Below are 16006 nucleotides of genomic sequence, written 5' to 3' on the forward strand. Positions count from 1 at the left end.
GCAACCCTGCCTCCCATGGACCCTTCTGTGCCCTCCCTGCCACCCCAAGCCCCAGCACCCAGCCCCTTTGCCTGCCTGCAGCAGCTCCATGCACAACCAGCCCCAGAAATGGGGGCAAAGCCACAGCAGGGACAAACAAATCCCTTAGTAGCATTGGTGCTGTTATCAAAACCATGCACCAACATCTGCTGGAGGAGTCTCTCCCTTTAGCATAAGCACTGGGGTGCACTGCAGCCCTTCCAGTCCTTCCTGTCTCAGGTGCCCTCGAGGCACTCAGTGATGCCATTTGGAACATTTTGCCTTAATTCTCCCATCTAGGAAATAGTAATTTTCTTAGATTTAATATTGTTGGGGCTCTACTCTTTGGGTAGAATCTACTAGGAAGCTGCTGAGCCATTTTGTGTTGTTTGGGCCCAAAATGCTCCTGTAAGAAATCCGGCGCAGAGGACAGAATGCTCCAGTCTGTGTCATCCTGTAACTTTATTATTCTTTTCAGTTGTCATCAGCTGTTAGGAAAACATATTTATTGTCAGCCTGCAGAGCCGCAGCCCTGCTGGTGTTCAGATGAGAGCCTGATGGCTGCACCTCTGTGCACTGCCCCAGCTGGCAATGGAAAAAGACTGAAGATGTGTTGCCTGCTTGGAGGCCTTGGGGAGGACTGCAATACCCCTGGGCTTCGCAGTATGGTAACAGCCATGGAGTTGTTACACTCAGTTGTCTTCCCTGTTGTTTGTGGGCTGGAAAAAAAAAGACATTTTCCACTGGTGCTGTGAAGCGAACTGCTGCATGTTTTCCTGTGTCCCGGACCGAGCTGTCCCCATCACTGTGAGCAGTGATGGGCAGCAACACAGGAGGCGGTCCCAGCACCCCAGCCTCCTCCCAGCAAGTGGGACCCACCCCAGTGTAGTCCCTAATAAAGGTTTTTCACCTGGTGCCCAAAAGCCAATCCACACACTGAGCTCTTTGTCTTTATTCTGCAGAACAGCGTGCCAGGCATCTATCACCACAGCCAGGCACACAACGTTTCTGTTAGCACAGACACTCCATTAGTCGTCATACCCCCCTGCCCATCCCACTACATCTGAGCATATGCTACCTAAGGATTTTAAGGAGGCTTGGGGAGGTTCCCTAATTAGCGAGTTCATTTTTACTTTAGGGGTGTGTGTTTTAGCATTTTAATTGCCCAAGGTTACTTCAGGATACACTCTTGGCTCCGCTTTAGTCCAGAAGTTTCACATTTTGTGATCCTACGTCTAAGTGAGCAGCAGCAGAACACGTAATACACATTGGTTTATGTCGTTCTCAGGGTTAGGTACTCTCTGTGATGTCTCGAGCATATTTCAACTGAAACTCCTTACTAAATTCTTGTTCTTTCACCATCCCTGGAGTGCAGCTGTCACCTCAGGGCCGAATCCCCATGTCACACGTGTGACAACGCCCTACCCTTCTAGACACTGTTCTCCAGAGTCCAGCGAGTGTCCGCTGCCTGTGGGCGCTGGCAGGCTCGGCCGGACTCTCCTGGCTGAGGTTTTTCCATTCCCAGCTGCCTACACCACCATTTCTCTCCCTTTCTCCCGAAACCTGGGGGTGCCCGGCGCCTAGCCAAGCCCCTGCAGGCACTCCCCGCTATAACCCCGCCCCTCGCTCGACTGCCCAATCAAACCGCGACGTGGGCGGAGCCAAGAGGAGGGGCGGAACGCGGCCGCCATTTTGTTACCGGCGGGACGGACGCGAAGGAGGCCCTTGGCGACGCGCGGCGGTTGCCAGGGGCGGGCGCTCTCGCGATGCTTTCCGACGGTGCCAAGATGGCGGAGGCGGTGGTGGAGCTGCTGGAGCGGGCGGCCCGGCGGGACACGCCGCTGGAGGAGCTGCGGGCCTTGCGGCTCGCCGTGCAAGCCGTTCCGCCTGCAGCCCTCCGCGCCTGCCTCAGCGACGATCACCTGGGAGCGCTCTTCGCCCTGCTGAGCGTTAATGACCGGTGAGTGGTGGCCGGGCCCAGTTGCTTGACCCGGCCCCGCCGTCTCCTCTTTCCATTTCCTCCGCAGCAGGGTGGCGCCTGCTGCTACCCCATCTCCTTTCCTGCCCTTCTTCAGGGTGGGGACAGGCACAGCTGAGGATCGGAGAGCACCCCGCGGCGTCCGTGTCCTGGAAGGCTTAGTTTCCTCTCTGTCCTACCCAGGGAGCAAGTGTCTGCGTGTGTTTCCATCCTGGAGAGGCTCCTGCAGGCCCTGGACCCGGTCTATGTGATCCAGAACCTCAGAGAAGAACTTCAGAAAGGGCTTTTCCACCCCGACGACTCTGTGAAGATCCTCACCATATGTCAGGTGGGGAGGAGGGGATAGAGCTCTCTCTTGAGCTCTTCAGGGAACTATCCAGTTGATTTTTGAGTATCCTCAAAAATGGTCATTTTGTCTGGCCAGTTGGTCCAGCGCTTGAATGATGGGGAAAAAAGTTTGGTTTACTGCTATTTTCTGTAATTATTTAATCATGTCTTTAGGTTGGGAGGATTGTTGAAAATTCAGAGGCTGTTACTGAAATTCTCAACAGTCCTGAACTGTTACGGCAAATAATAAATTGCATTGGTGGAGAGAAAATAGCAGTGGCTAAAGAGGTAAGCATTGCATGCCTTCTTTCTTAACAAAGTGGTGTAGGCACTCCACAGAACATCTGTTCTGCTGTCTGAGATGGAAGCCTCTGCTCTTCTTGGAAGAAAAGAGAGCTTATGTTGCTTGAAAAATGTTATAAGCATGTAGGTGCTTTAAGCTGAGAAGTTGCTCGGATGTAGTAGAAAATGCACCTGGAATTGCTATCTTCCAGCAGCTGTTGATACCAAAGAGAGCTCATAGATCTGAGCTTGATGATAGAGACTTGGACCACAGTAACCATAGCTGGCTCTTCATAGATTACAGAATGGTTTAGGTTGGAAAGGACCTCCAATATCATCTAGTTCCAACACCACTGCCATGGGCAGGGACACCTTCCACTAGACCAGATTGCTCAAGGCCTCATCCAGCCTGGCCTTGAACACCTCCAGGGTCCAGTTCATGACCTCCCAAGACAACCTGTTCCAGTTAGTGAAGACTGAATTACAAGTTGAGATGTATAAATTGATTTAAAATGTTAGTAAATAACATTGAAATTAAGTCAGATCATCTTGGGGTTTCTTATCTTTGTTGGTTTGATTTTTTTTTTTTGTTTTTTTTTTGTTCTTAATAAATGCTTGTTTTTGTTTCCAGGCCATCAAGTCTCTCTCAAGAATAGCACAGACTCAAGAAGGTTTAGAGGCTTTGTTTGTGAGCAGTCTGTTGAGTGACTTGAAAAATGTCATGGCAACAAGTGACATCGTTCGATACAGAGTTTATGAGGTAGGGAGGCCATCCACATTAGTATTTGTATGGCAGGGGGGTGCTGCACTTCTCTTGGCCAGCAGTTCTGAATTGCAATCTGGATTTTATGGCTTGCTGTTGAATTGGTATTCATCTCTTCTGTACAAACTTTTTGTCATGTCTGTGCTTAGTCAAGACTGGAGAGGAGTAGGAAGGATACAGCAGTGCCCCTCAAATAATGTTGGTTTGTGGAACAAAAGTGTGAAGCACTATTTGCATCTTTTATTTTGCACTTGTTGTGCCTAAGGCATTGGAGGGGTTCCACAGAATTAGTAAAGATAGAGTAAAACGTTTGCTTCTCTGAAAGTAAAATAGCAACTTTAGTCTCATGACCTTTGGATGTGAAGTGCTGTTGAAACTTCTGGAATGGGGAAGCGGCCAAGACAGATGCCAAGGGGGGGCAGCCTAGATGTGTATGGCAGAGGAGAAACAATACAATATTCTAGAGCTTAATGGGGATAGCATTGATGATCCTCTGAAGAAAAGATGGCTGTGATTAGAAATCAGATGCATGTGCTGTGAACTTGGAACCCCTTATGAGCTTATTTCAAGCAAACATTTAGCTTAATCATGAAAACATCTTGAAATTCTATACTTTCTATGTAGAGAGTTAGTCAGCATTATAAGATGTATTTGGCCATTACTGGGAATTGTTGACATAGAAATGTTTTTATAAACCATCCTTTTTTCTTCCCCCTGTGCTTTTTATTTAGTTAATTGTTGAGATTTCTTCGGTGTCAGCAGAGTCACTGAATTACTGTGCAAACAGTGGCTTAATATCAGAGTTAATTGGAGAGCTGACTGGAGATGATGTGCTGGTCAGGTATGTTGGTAGTGAAATTTTTCCCCATTGTTAAAACTCAACACTCTTTAAACACATTAGTGTCTGTTTCTTGTGAAACCCTTCTAAGGAAAACACTTTGTCTGCCTCTTTACACAGAATCACACACAGAGAATCATTCAGGTTGGAAAAGACCCTTGGAATTGTAAAGTCCATCCCTTAACCCTACTCTACAAAGTTCACCCCTGAACCATATCCCCAAGCACCATATCTAAAATGACCTTTAAACACATCCAGGTTTGGTGACTCAACCACCAAACTGGGCAGCTCATTCCAATGACTGACTGTGAAAACGTTTTTGCTCATGTCCAGTCTAAACCTCCCCTGTTGCAGTTTAAGGCCATTCCCTCTTGTTCTCTCATTCTCAAACAGCCTGGAGTGTAAAGTACTGTATGCTTAAATCTGAGACCCAAGCTGAAGTTTCTCCATTGTGCTGAGATAATTCTTAACAGTGAGCTGCAGCTTAAATACTTCAGAATTCTTTGCAACTAAACACCTAAATTAAGACAACTGGGTGAGGTTGGAGGAGTACTGCACGGTTGGGGTAGCTTGTTTTTGTCTTGAGAGTAGAAAATCTGTTTTTTCTTAAACACTGAGTGCTTCAAGACTCCATCTGAAACATGGCCAAACTGTTTCTCTGTTCCAGAGCTACATGTATAGAGATGGTGACCTCGCTGGCCCACACTCCCCATGGCCGTCAGTATCTCGCTCAGCAAGGAGTTATTGATAAGATTTCAAACATCATCGTTGGTGCAGAGTCTGATCCTTTCTCAGGCTTCTATTTACCAGGTTACATCATACATTTCTTCTTTCTGGTGTTTGCTGCTTGCTTTTATTATTGCCTGAAGAGGAGGAGACTCTTAAATCTCTGTTTTGAAAGCTCATGTGAATTTTTGACTATTGTGTATGTTGGATGTACCCAAAAATGAGTGCATGAATGTTTACAGGAATAATATTGCTAACAGCAGTAGTACAGGAGAGGCTGTGCTATACGTTTGAATTAGTTTCTGAATCCAAGAAGACAATTGTTAGGTTATAAGTTAAGTGACTTCCCAAATACTGGCTTGTTCCTTACTTCTGTCTTTACTGTGATGCATTTCACAAGAGGTATTCAGGCTTAATAGAATCACACAATGGCAGGGGTTGGAAGGAACCTCTAGAGGTTGTCAAGTCCAACCCCCCTGCCAAAGTGGCATCACCTAGGGCAGGCCACACAGGAATGAATCCAGATAGGTCTTGAAAGCCTTCAGAGGAGATGACTCCACAACCTCTCTAAGCAGCCTGCTGCAGGGTTCCAGCACCCTGACAGTGAAGAAGTTTCTCCTCTTGTTGAGGTGGAACTTCCTGTGTTCCAGCTTCTACCCATTGTTCCTTGTCCTGTTACTGGGCACCATCAAAAAGAGCCTGGCACCTTCATCCTGACACCCACCCCTCAGATACTTAGACATTCATAAGATCCCCTCTCAGCCTTCTCTTTTCCACACTAAACAGCCTCAGTTCTCTCAGTGTCTCTTTGTAGGAGAGATGTTGAAGTCCCTTAATCATCGTTGAAGCTCTCAGTTGGACTTTCTCCAGTAGATCCCTGTCTCTCTTGAACTGGGGAGCCTCAAACAGATAATACATACTTACTTTTGACATTGCTGAAATTACTGTTCTTCCACTCTGAATGTGTGATTTTTCTGTTGTGTTTTTGTGAGGGTTGTGGGGTGGTTTTTTTTTTTTTTTGTTTATTTGGTTTTAAAAATTAATTTATTGTTTGTCTTGTTCTTTCAGGGTTTGTTAAGTTCTTTGGAAATCTGGCTGTTGTAGACAGTCCACAACAGATCTGTGAACGCTACCCTGTCTTTGTGGAAAAAGTCTTTGACATGGCAGAGAGTCATGATCCAACCATGATCGGAGTGGCTGTGGACACGCTTGGAATCCTGGGATCAAATGTGGAAGGCAAACAGGTTTTACAGAAAACCAGTTAGTTTCTTTTATTTTTTTTTTCTGTTCCCCCTTTAGTCAGACTTTTTCTGTATGTCCTAATATACAAGAAACATGCGTTGGTGCAAGAGAAATGAATTGAAATTTGTAGTTATTTAGCTAATAATTATTAATGCTTATGTAAAGGCTGAGTGCCAAGAGGATGGAGTCAGGCTCTTCTTGGTGATGCCCAATGAGAGGATAAGGGGCAGTGGGGAGAAGTTGAGGCATAGGAAGTTTCATGTAAACATGAGGAAAAAAATTTTCACTGTGAGGGAGATGGAACACTGGAACAGGCTTCCCAGGGCGGCTGTGGAACCTCCTCTGGAGGTATTCAAAACCAACCTGGATGTGTTCCTGTGTGATCTGCTCTAGGTGACCCTGCTCTGGCAGCAGGGTTAGACTGATCTTTTGAAGTCTCTTCCAACCCCTAATATTCCATGATTCTGAGTAGCAAATGAGGTGGTTTTTAGCTGTCTGCCAGACATAGCAGTGTGAAATAGAATTCTGGAGTCGCAAGTGGGATGCAAATTACTCTTTTTCTAGGGAGCTGCATCATGGGAATCATCAGTAGTTGTGTTACTTTAGACTCCTGATGTCATGATCTTCTCCCTGGGATTAGAAAAGCCTGAATTTTCATGTAATGATGTTTTCTGCAAAGACCACATTGCTTCTCTTAATATGAAACTGTTCAGAGGGTTGGAAGTAGGTACTAGCTGACTTGCTGCTAGTCTAGACTTGAAGTGAAAATCTGCATTAGCAGGCAGCTATTGGAGCTTTGTAGGATGAGGTTTACAATTGCAAGTGTCCTAGAGTCCATTCTTCCCAAGATAACTCGGTTATCTCTGACACACAACTTCCTTTTTGGGAATGTCTGAGTAGTCTGGAGAATTAATATCAGCTTTGGATTGACCTTTCTTAGATGCGTATGAAGCAAAGAGGATCTGAGATTGCTTTTATTACAGTAGATCAAGAATTTGTGTTCTACACTGAACCTGAGAAACGCTCTGACTATGGTTGGTGTAGTGACATGTGACTTTGTACTCCTGTAGAGGTCTGTCTGTAAAATCCTTATGTTTTTATTTTCAAAGGAAGTAGATTCCAAAATCTGTTAACCAAAATAGGACATCAGGCCAAGAATGCCCCCACGGAGTTACGGCTGCGGTGCTTGGATGCAATTTCTTCTCTTCTTTACTTGCCTGTAAGTTTGTGGTTTGATTTGTTTGGGTTTTTTCTGTTGTTTGCTTGTTTGTTTAAATACACAAGGATGAAATTATTGTGCATTTGTCTGTGTGAATATCTTCTGCAGAATCTGGGCCAATCCCAGGTACAAATACAGGCTGGGTACAGAGTGAGTTGAGAGTGGCTCTGAACAGAGACCTGGGTGTATTCACTGAGAAGCTCAATATGAGTCTGCAGTGTGCTCATGCAGCCCAGAAGGCAAATCATATCCTAGGCTGCATCAAGAGGAACGTGGCCAGCAGGGCAACAGAGGGGATTCTGCCCCTTAACTCTGCTGTTGTGAGACCCCCACCTTGCATATTGTGTCCAGTTCTGGTGTCCCCATCATAAGAAGGACACAGAGCTGTTGGAGCGAGTCCAAAGTAGGGCCACAAAGATGATCCAAGGGCTGGAACACTTCTGCTTTGAGGATAGGCTGGGGAAGCTCGGGTTGTTCAGCCTCCCATGGCAGGGAGGTTGGAGTAGATGATTTCTAATGTCCCTTCCAACCTAAGCCATTCTGTGTTCTATTTCAGGTAGGTTTCCAGTTATGACCAGTCAATAACTTGACTGTTTTGAGATTCCTTAATATGTGTTTGCTTAAAGTTCGAATTTGTTTGTAAGAAGCCAGGTGTTCTGACATCTGTTTATAAAACACAAACTCAAGACAGCACTGGCAAGGGAGTGAGAGTAAATGCTTTAATGTGTTTGTGTTGTAAGGAGAGAGTGATCTGCTTGTGATAATGGAGCTTTAAGTGGGCCAATAAGTCTTTTTTCATTTGTCTTGCAAGGCTGCACTCAGCACAGCACTTATTGAAAGTGATTTTGATACATCTTTCCTCCAAGCTAAATCATAGAATCATGGAATGGCTTAGACACCTTAGAAATCATCTACTTCAACCTCCTGCCATGGGCAGGGATGCCTCTCAACTAGACTTGGCTGCTCAAGGCCTCATCCAAGCTGGCCTTGAACACCCCCAGGGAGGAGGCATTCACGTCTTCCTCAGCTCCAGTCTAACCCTGCTCTCCCTCGGCTTCAAACTATTCCCCCTTGTCCTATTGCTGGACACCCCTATGAAAAGTCCCTCTCCAGCTTTCCTGTAGGATCCCTTCAGGTATTGGAAGGCAGCTCTAAGGTGCCCCTGCAGTCTTCTCATTTCTTCATTTGTGAAGATAAGTTGCAAGTTGAATAAACTATTTTGGTTTAATCTGCTGATGGTTAATTTTAAATAACTTCCTAACTATTGAACGCATACTCAGTTTGCAAGCTTTTCATAATCCTAATCAAACTTCTGTTTTTGTGTGCTCTGTGTAGCCAGAGCAGCAGACAGAAGACCTTCTAAGAATGACTGAATCATGGTTTGCATCCTTGTCTAGCCAGCCTTTGGAACTCTTCAGGAGCATCAGTACTCAGCCATTCCCTGATCTGCACTGTGGGGCTTTACGGGTGTTCACAGTAAGTGCTTCTTGGTTTTAAAGATTAGTGCTGAATTGTATTGCCATTCAGTCCAGGTGAAGTGAATGCCACAAGCATCTGCAGGGGTCAGAGGTCAGGCCTGTATCACTGAGCCCCACTGGCACCCCCCATTTAAATCATGCAGCAGCCATGTAGTGCCATCATGCCTGTAGTGCTTAATTTCTTATGAACTGAAGAGGATTAAAAAAGCCACAGCCATGCTCTGGGCTGCTGCTTTGATATCAGAGGCACTGCTGTGATAATTCACTTAAGGTAAGCACTGAGCTGTATTTGCTTTCCAGAGTTAAACCCTGCTGCTTAATTTGAGGAGTGGTTGTGTAACTACTGTGTAGAACGAATATCCCATTTCATTTTCATCTGTTCCTTGGCTATTTGCCTAACAAACTACTGCCTGACTGTTTTGGGGGACTTCAAAATGAGCTGTTGCCCTTTCCCTCCCCTCTGTCTTTTCGTTTAGGCTATTGCAAACCAACCATGGGCCCAGAAGCTGATGCTTGACAGTCCAGGGTTCGTGGAGTACATTGTAGACAGATCTGTGGAGCCTGACAAAGCTTCAAAGGATGCCAAATACGAACTGGTGAAGGCCCTTGTGAACTCCAAAACCATCGCGGAAGTCTTTGGCAATCAATATTACTTGAGGCTCAGGGCTTACTTGCGGGAGGGCCCTTACTATGTCAAGGCAGTTTCTACTACAGCTGTGGAAGGAGCAGAATAATGTCACTGATGTCTGGGTTCCCCTTCCTGCAAACCATGTTGCTGAAATAAGTGTTAAGATATAAGGTGTAAAGACTCCCCATGCTGGAGTCTCTTTGAATTGTCTCTTCAAAGGATTGTGAAGCACTTGGACTCTGAAACGAGTCATGAGAGCAAATCAAACCCTATAGGGCACAGCCTATTTTCCCATAGAATGCCATGGCAGAAGGTCTCTGTGTGTTCTCATAAGACAAGTCACCAAGATGAGCACCCTGTCAGCTGCTCACTGTCTTACTCTGCAGAATTAATCAGTGTTTAGGTAAACTGTTGTTGGGTTTGGAGTTCCTATCTTGTTTCTTCAGCAGATCACAATTCAATTAAAAAACCCAAACATCAAAACTCTGAGGTTTGTAATCTTAGATGCTGCCATAGTTTCTCTATTTTTTTTTTTCTTATATCTGCTGAAGTAGGCTCTTACATGGAGCATTTAGCCTGTCATGTTCTGTCAGATACCCTGTTGGTAGCAGTAAGCTAGTGACATTCTGTCCACAGGAGGGAGCACAAACTGGATTCTATTTTACTTTTGGCTTGCTGGATGTGAGTCTTGCTTGAATATTTTGTTTACATTTTATAATGAGGATGAAAACAAAACAAAAAAAAAAGCTTTTAGCCCTCTTAAAAACAAATGAATGCACACTCTGGTGTTATAAAACCAAACTGGGAGCTTGGTCTCCCTTGTTGACTGCAAATTTGTGTGGCAGCTCAGTTGACTTGCTGAAAGGAACATGAGCTACAGCACTACAAATCTACTTCAGAACCAAATCTTAAATTGTTTACACTATTTTTTAACAGATTTTTTTTTTAAATCTTGTTATTTAAAAAAAATATTTTAGATGCCTGAGTTAGAATAAAAGGGGTTAGAATGTAAAGCTTTCATATTTGAGGGTATGAGCTGAATTAGGGGAATGGAAGCAGTACCTTACAAGGTTGTAATCTTCTTTTGAAGATGATCAGCTAGCTGCAGGTGAGATGCAGGACTAGCTGGACACTAGTGTCTGTCTATAAACAGAGATCACAATGTACCTTATACAAAAGGTTTACATTTTTGAGGATGTAAGAAACAAAGCTAAGGAATAGCTGAAGGGAGCATAATAAAATATGAAATCACTTCTTTGGTAGTGTCAAGTCAGTGTACCTCTATGGAAAGTACCCTGTGTCTACCAAGTGAAGTATAATCATCCTAGTCACACAGAACCTCTCTTTTTGCTTACAGTAATTCTGAGCTGCAGCAGAGGTGATGCTGTTGCATGCCCAAAACTGCTGCTGAGGAGCCAGAGGGCTCAGAGAAGCTGGGTAGTTCCCTTAATGTTCAATAAGCTGTCTGAGTGCAGGTGATCTACCTTGTTGTTCGTGATCTAGTACCTATAAAAGTTGTCATCAACATCTTATTCCTGCTGATGCTTTCATCCTCGGTGTGCATAATAAACATCTGCTAGTGAGGAACACAGTACTCAGTGTTTCATTTGTGAACAGAGAGAGCACAGAAGCTTCACGAATCCCACGTCCAGAAAAAACATGAAAGCACTTAAAAGGAAATGAAAAAGAGTACAGAAGTTCTTAGTTTGCTCTTGCATTGGACAGTTGAGCTTTGTTATTTGAGGTGGCTTCATGCGTTGGTGGCTCTGTATGAGCTGTATCCTGAAATCTCCAAAAGAAATCAATAGAGAAACCTTCTCTGCAATTCATGAGTCTCCTCCATGTGTGTTTTCAGCTGTTGCTTTTGAAGGCTACTCTGTGTGCTGAGTCTTTAGCATCTGCTTTGCCTGGTGCATTTGCCAAACACAATATTTTAGAATACACAGAGATGCCAAACGAGGGGTTTTTGAGATATGCACATATGCTTTATTTTGTTGAGCTTTGGGCTCAGCAGTGATTAATTGATCAGATACTTACCCCTTAGCATTCTCTGCTGGCCTGGCTTAACAAAACCTACTCTCACAAGGCCCCCTCTCTCTCCACACAGGAGGGAAAACAATGCACACACACAAAAAATCTCTGGGTTGAGATAAAGAAGTGAGATAAAAGAGTTTTAGTGGAAATGATGCAAAGCACAATTACCTTGACCTGTTTGCAGAAGTCAGCAAAAATGCAAAAACGAGTGACTTCTTCCCACCCAAGCCTGGCAGAAAAGATCTAGCACCCCAAACCAGAAATAAACAGGAAGCCTCTCCTGTTACAATCTGACTTCAAGCCCCATGATACTTTGCTGCAGCCAGCATTTTCCTTTTGAAGTTGGCATGATGGCAGCATGGGGTTATGTATCAGCATCAGGTTCAGCTCAACCCATGACACCTGCCCATGCTGTATGTTGCTGTATGATTTACATGTTGTTGCTGTTGTATCCTATATGGTGGAAAAAAGTTAAGTGTGTGGTCTCTGTCCTCTCCCCATAAAGTAAACAGTGGAGATAATTGAGGGGAAAAAACATGGAATGATGGAGAATGCAAGTTCAGGTAACATGCTAAAACCAAACAAAACCCGTCCCTAAAACCAAAGCTCATCATTTGACCCTGGTCAACAAGTAGCATAACTTGGTACTTAAGAGCTGTGGATCCTTCAGAGCACATCTCCAATTCCTTCGGTCACAGCAGGAAGAACAAATGGACTCTCAGAAGTAAATGTGTGTCTCTTCCCACGTGTGCCCAGCTCAACTGTAGAACAATTCTGTTCAGCTGATCTTTCTGCTGCTGAAAGTGCTGATGTGGAGGAGTTCACCTGGAGGACACAGCCATAGGTAGGTTTTATGTTCCGTAACTGGTTACTAACTTGGGGAATTTCAGTGCTTTTGGATGAGGTTGATGTTTCCATCATGCTGGTGAACTTGTTTCTGATCTCACTGCTGATCTCTAGCATAATGCTCTGCGTGGGGCTCTGTGGCAGTGTTCTCTGATGCCATGGCTGGCAGAAATAGAAGATTCTCCAACAGGTAGGTTGTGGAGGCTCCTTGGGCTGCTTAACATAAGCAATCCCCATGATGGTTCCATGTCTGTCCCCACTCTAAGCTGTTCTGTGGTTTCACTGGTACTGCTCAGGAGTAGCTCTCTTTGTGGATTGAAAGATTCCCCTTGGTTCCAAAATTCTTTGGGAGCAGGTGATGCCTCAGATAAAAAATGCAGGCATGTAGGCTTAAGGTAGAGGACTTCAGAAGTCTGAGAAAGAAACACTGGAAACAGACAAAGTTTCTTACAATACCCTTTTGTTTCTTACTTGTTTACATGCACTTGTAGGTGTTTATGAGTACATCCTGTTCTCTGGCTGCTCTAACTCTGTAGTGTTGAGAATTCATTTGCTGTTGAAGGGAAGAGAACTATGAGAGATGGTTGCTGCTAAATGTTGACAAGAGAAAGCAGCTGGTAAGAGAAAATGCAGGCTTTCTGCACAGGAGTTCAATCTTAGTCGACGAAATGAAGAAGCTCACTTTTAATTCTGTCCAAGTTAAACTGTTTGAACTTATCAATATAGGTCAGAACCTTGCAGGACACCAGCCCATAGTAGGTCTCCAGTAATGAGCAATCTTCCCCATCGCTTGTTTCCTTCCAGTCTTTAAATAGCTCGTCCTCTTGCATGTTGGAAGAGGTGAAAATGAATTTATAGCAGCATCGATTGTAACTGATGTGCTTCTCCCCAGAAAAACGAGAGCTGTGGATGGGAGTGATGCCAGCTCTTTTAGCACAGATCCCAACAAAAATATCAGGGGGCACTGAAACTGGCACCTCCTTGGCAGCCACGTACACCTTGCGAGCGGCGTCCTGGGACATGATGAAGGCACTCCCGTCGCAGTAATCTGGGTAAAACTCCTCTGAGTATTGATGGATGGGCACAAAGCCAGGGCTCTCGGGGTCTCTGATGGGCATTCCTTGATGAATGACCCTCCCAATGTAAATGTCCTCCAGTTGTTGTAAGCTAAGCAAGTATCCAGCCAGGCTTGGGATACTGACAAACACGTCCTCCTCTGTTTTCAGAATATACTTTGCCTGAGGACAGAAAGTCACTGTCCATTCCACACTCATCAACATCTTCTGTGTCTGTGTCTCAGGAGAATCAATGAAACTGCCTTCAATAATGTCTCTGTGCTTTTGAGACTCTTCATTGATCTCCAGCTGGGTGGCTACTGAAGCTGGCTTTCCTAAGGCAAAGAGTGTAAGGACAGCATAACCTCTGGCGGCTGTCACGTTGCCCCATGTCTGCCTGATCGCATTGCGTCTTGTCCTGTTTTCTGGGCTACTGCAGACAAGAACAAGCAAAAATATCTCCTGATCAGAGCATGTTGCTGCACTGCTGACAGCGTGAGAGAGGTTGGCCTTTAGAGGATCTGTATCAAGCTTCCTGGCCCTCTCCCTGATTTCCAGAGTCTTTGCATCAGTGTAAGAAAGAGGTAGTGACCGCAGGAAGTATTCCTCCAGCAAATCTGCTCCGAAAAGCAGCAGATGGAAAAGCAAAACATTAAAGAGAATGAAGCACCACTGATGAGTCCGGAGCCTGCAGAGTGTCAGCTGAGAAAGAGGAGAAATGGACACTGAACTCTCCTGTTACTGGAGCAGAAAGGCTTCCTTCAGCATGCAAAACATGACTTGTAGACCCTGGACTTTGTATGATTAGTGTAAGGCTCTTTTCCTTCCAGACACTTAAGCAACCCTACTTCTGGCAGGGGGAGATCCCATGCTGAGAAGGACACTAACATGCTCTGGTTTAGAGGGGTCCTTTGCTTGCATTTGTACTGAGGAACAGCTTAGTATTTGTCTGTTACCTGTTACTGGAGGCCTGAGACCCAGAATGTTAATGTGTCCTTAGAGAAGAGCCTTTGGTACCTGGCCTGGCTATGCTGTAGGAAAGCAGGCAAGGTAAAACGCCCAAGGGAAGCTCTGATCCCTGCTATCCTAGAGGGAACAACCTCATGCCAGCCTCCCTGCTGCAGGCTGAACAGTGAGCTGAAGCACTTACCTGCATGGTGGTGAGTTCTCCCTGTAGCAGGGTCTGTGTGCATGCCAGAAGCAGCTTCTCCCTGGCAGAAGGTTACAGGGTAGTGTCTGTATCTGGGTCTGTGGGATCCAGTTACTGTCCAGTACCCCTAGACAACAGCTTTTACCTCACCTGTCTGCAGGGAGGAAAGATGATCTCAGAGGATGATCATGTTGCAGCTGTGTAAAACACAAAGGAAGCAAAACTGTAGCCTTTCCTTTTATTAATTTCTGACACTTGGGTTTGGGTCTCTGAGAAACAAAAGAAGTGAAGAAACTGCCAGGGCTTACTAGGTGAAACAGGTCCTCTGGTACCACTGTGAATCCATGCTACATCTGCCAGCTTGTTGCTGGTTTCCTGGAGTTTATTTTTTTACAGCTGTGCCATTTGGGCAGTGGTTTCCCCATCCAGGGCAGTGAACCCCTGTGCTGAGGACTCTGCATCTCTTGGGATGGAGGTTTGGTGTGTGAACTTGTGGGTTTGCCTTGTGTGGGATCCTTGTGGACTTGGAGGACATCCTAGTGCCACGGGCACTGCTGGGCCAGGCTGTCTCTCCAGAGAAGGAGACTCCACAGTCCCTCTGAGCAGCCTGTTCCAGGGCTCTAGCACCCTCAATGTAAAGAAATTTTTCCTGAAGTTCAAAGGAAATCTCCTGTTTTCCAGTTTCTACCCATTGCCCCTTGTCCTATCACTGGCCACTACTTAAAGGAGCCCATCCCCATGACCTCCACCCTTTAGCTATTGATCAGCACTGAGAAGATCCCTTCTCCAGGCTAAACAGCCCCAGGTCTCTCAGCCTTTCCTCCTCATCAGGAATGCTCCAACCCTCTCAGCATCTTTGTCATCCTCTGTTGGTCTCTTTCCAGTAGTTTCCTCTTCCTCTTGGATGTCCTGGTGAAGAACTGTAGTGATCTACCCGTGGACAGGCTCCTGCCTTTGGTGGTGGCCTTGGCTAGGCTGGAGTCTCTGCTTGTTAATGTTGGCTCAGTTGTGGGCTGTGCTGGAGCTGACTGGGCTGGGAGCTGCAGGGGACTGGAAGTGCTGGAGGAGGAAGTGCCAAGGACACCACAAACAGGATGGAGGTGTCAGCAGGGGTGAGAGTTGGGTTTGGCAGCAGGTCTGTGAGCTGTGGGGTCTGTGGAACACTGAGGGAGGAGAAGGGATTTAGAGTCCCCAGCAGCTCCAGGGAAGGGCAGGTGGAGGTGTGGATGATGGTAATGATGCTATTTGATGGGCAAACTGTGGTGGAAGGTGTCAGCCTCCACCAGCACAAGTGTGGGAACTCTAGCCTCCATGGGAGAGCAGAGAGCTGAGATTATTTTTAATGTTGAAAAGATTTTTGCTAGGTAAGGAAGCGTTTGTGTTCCTGCAACCTTGGGTGAAATGCTGTGAGGAGGATGCCCA

At 45.6% G+C, this 16006-nt stretch overlaps 2 protein-coding genes across 2 annotated transcripts; one reads left to right on the forward strand and one right to left on the reverse strand.

Moving 5' to 3' along the window:
• Positions 1–1805: 1805 nt before the first annotated feature.
• Positions 1806–10151, forward strand: PSMD5 (proteasome 26S subunit, non-ATPase 5). The gene is made up of 10 exons (XM_054393347.1): positions 1806–1978; positions 2180–2324; positions 2498–2611; positions 3237–3365; positions 4100–4209; positions 4874–5016; positions 6001–6192; positions 7284–7393; positions 8729–8869; positions 9348–10151. Exons 1-10 carry the CDS (start codon positions 1806–1808, stop codon positions 9603–9605), a joined length of 1515 nt encoding a protein of 504 aa, XP_054249322.1. The 3' UTR covers positions 9606–10151.
• Positions 10152–13035: 2884 nt separating this feature from the next.
• B3GALT9 (beta-1,3-galactosyltransferase 9) lies at positions 13036–14590 on the reverse strand. Its single transcript, XM_054393242.1, has 2 exons — positions 14585–14590; positions 13036–14136 (listed from the first exon to the last, which is right to left on the reverse strand). Exons 1-2 carry the CDS (start codon positions 14588–14590, stop codon positions 13036–13038), a joined length of 1107 nt encoding a protein of 368 aa, XP_054249217.1.
• Between the last annotated feature and the right edge of the window lie 1416 nt (positions 14591–16006).

This window comes from Indicator indicator, chromosome 28 (assembly GCF_027791375.1).
Source record: "Indicator indicator isolate 239-I01 chromosome 28, UM_Iind_1.1, whole genome shotgun sequence".
NCBI classification, from domain to species: domain Eukaryota; kingdom Metazoa; phylum Chordata; class Aves; order Piciformes; family Indicatoridae; genus Indicator; species Indicator indicator.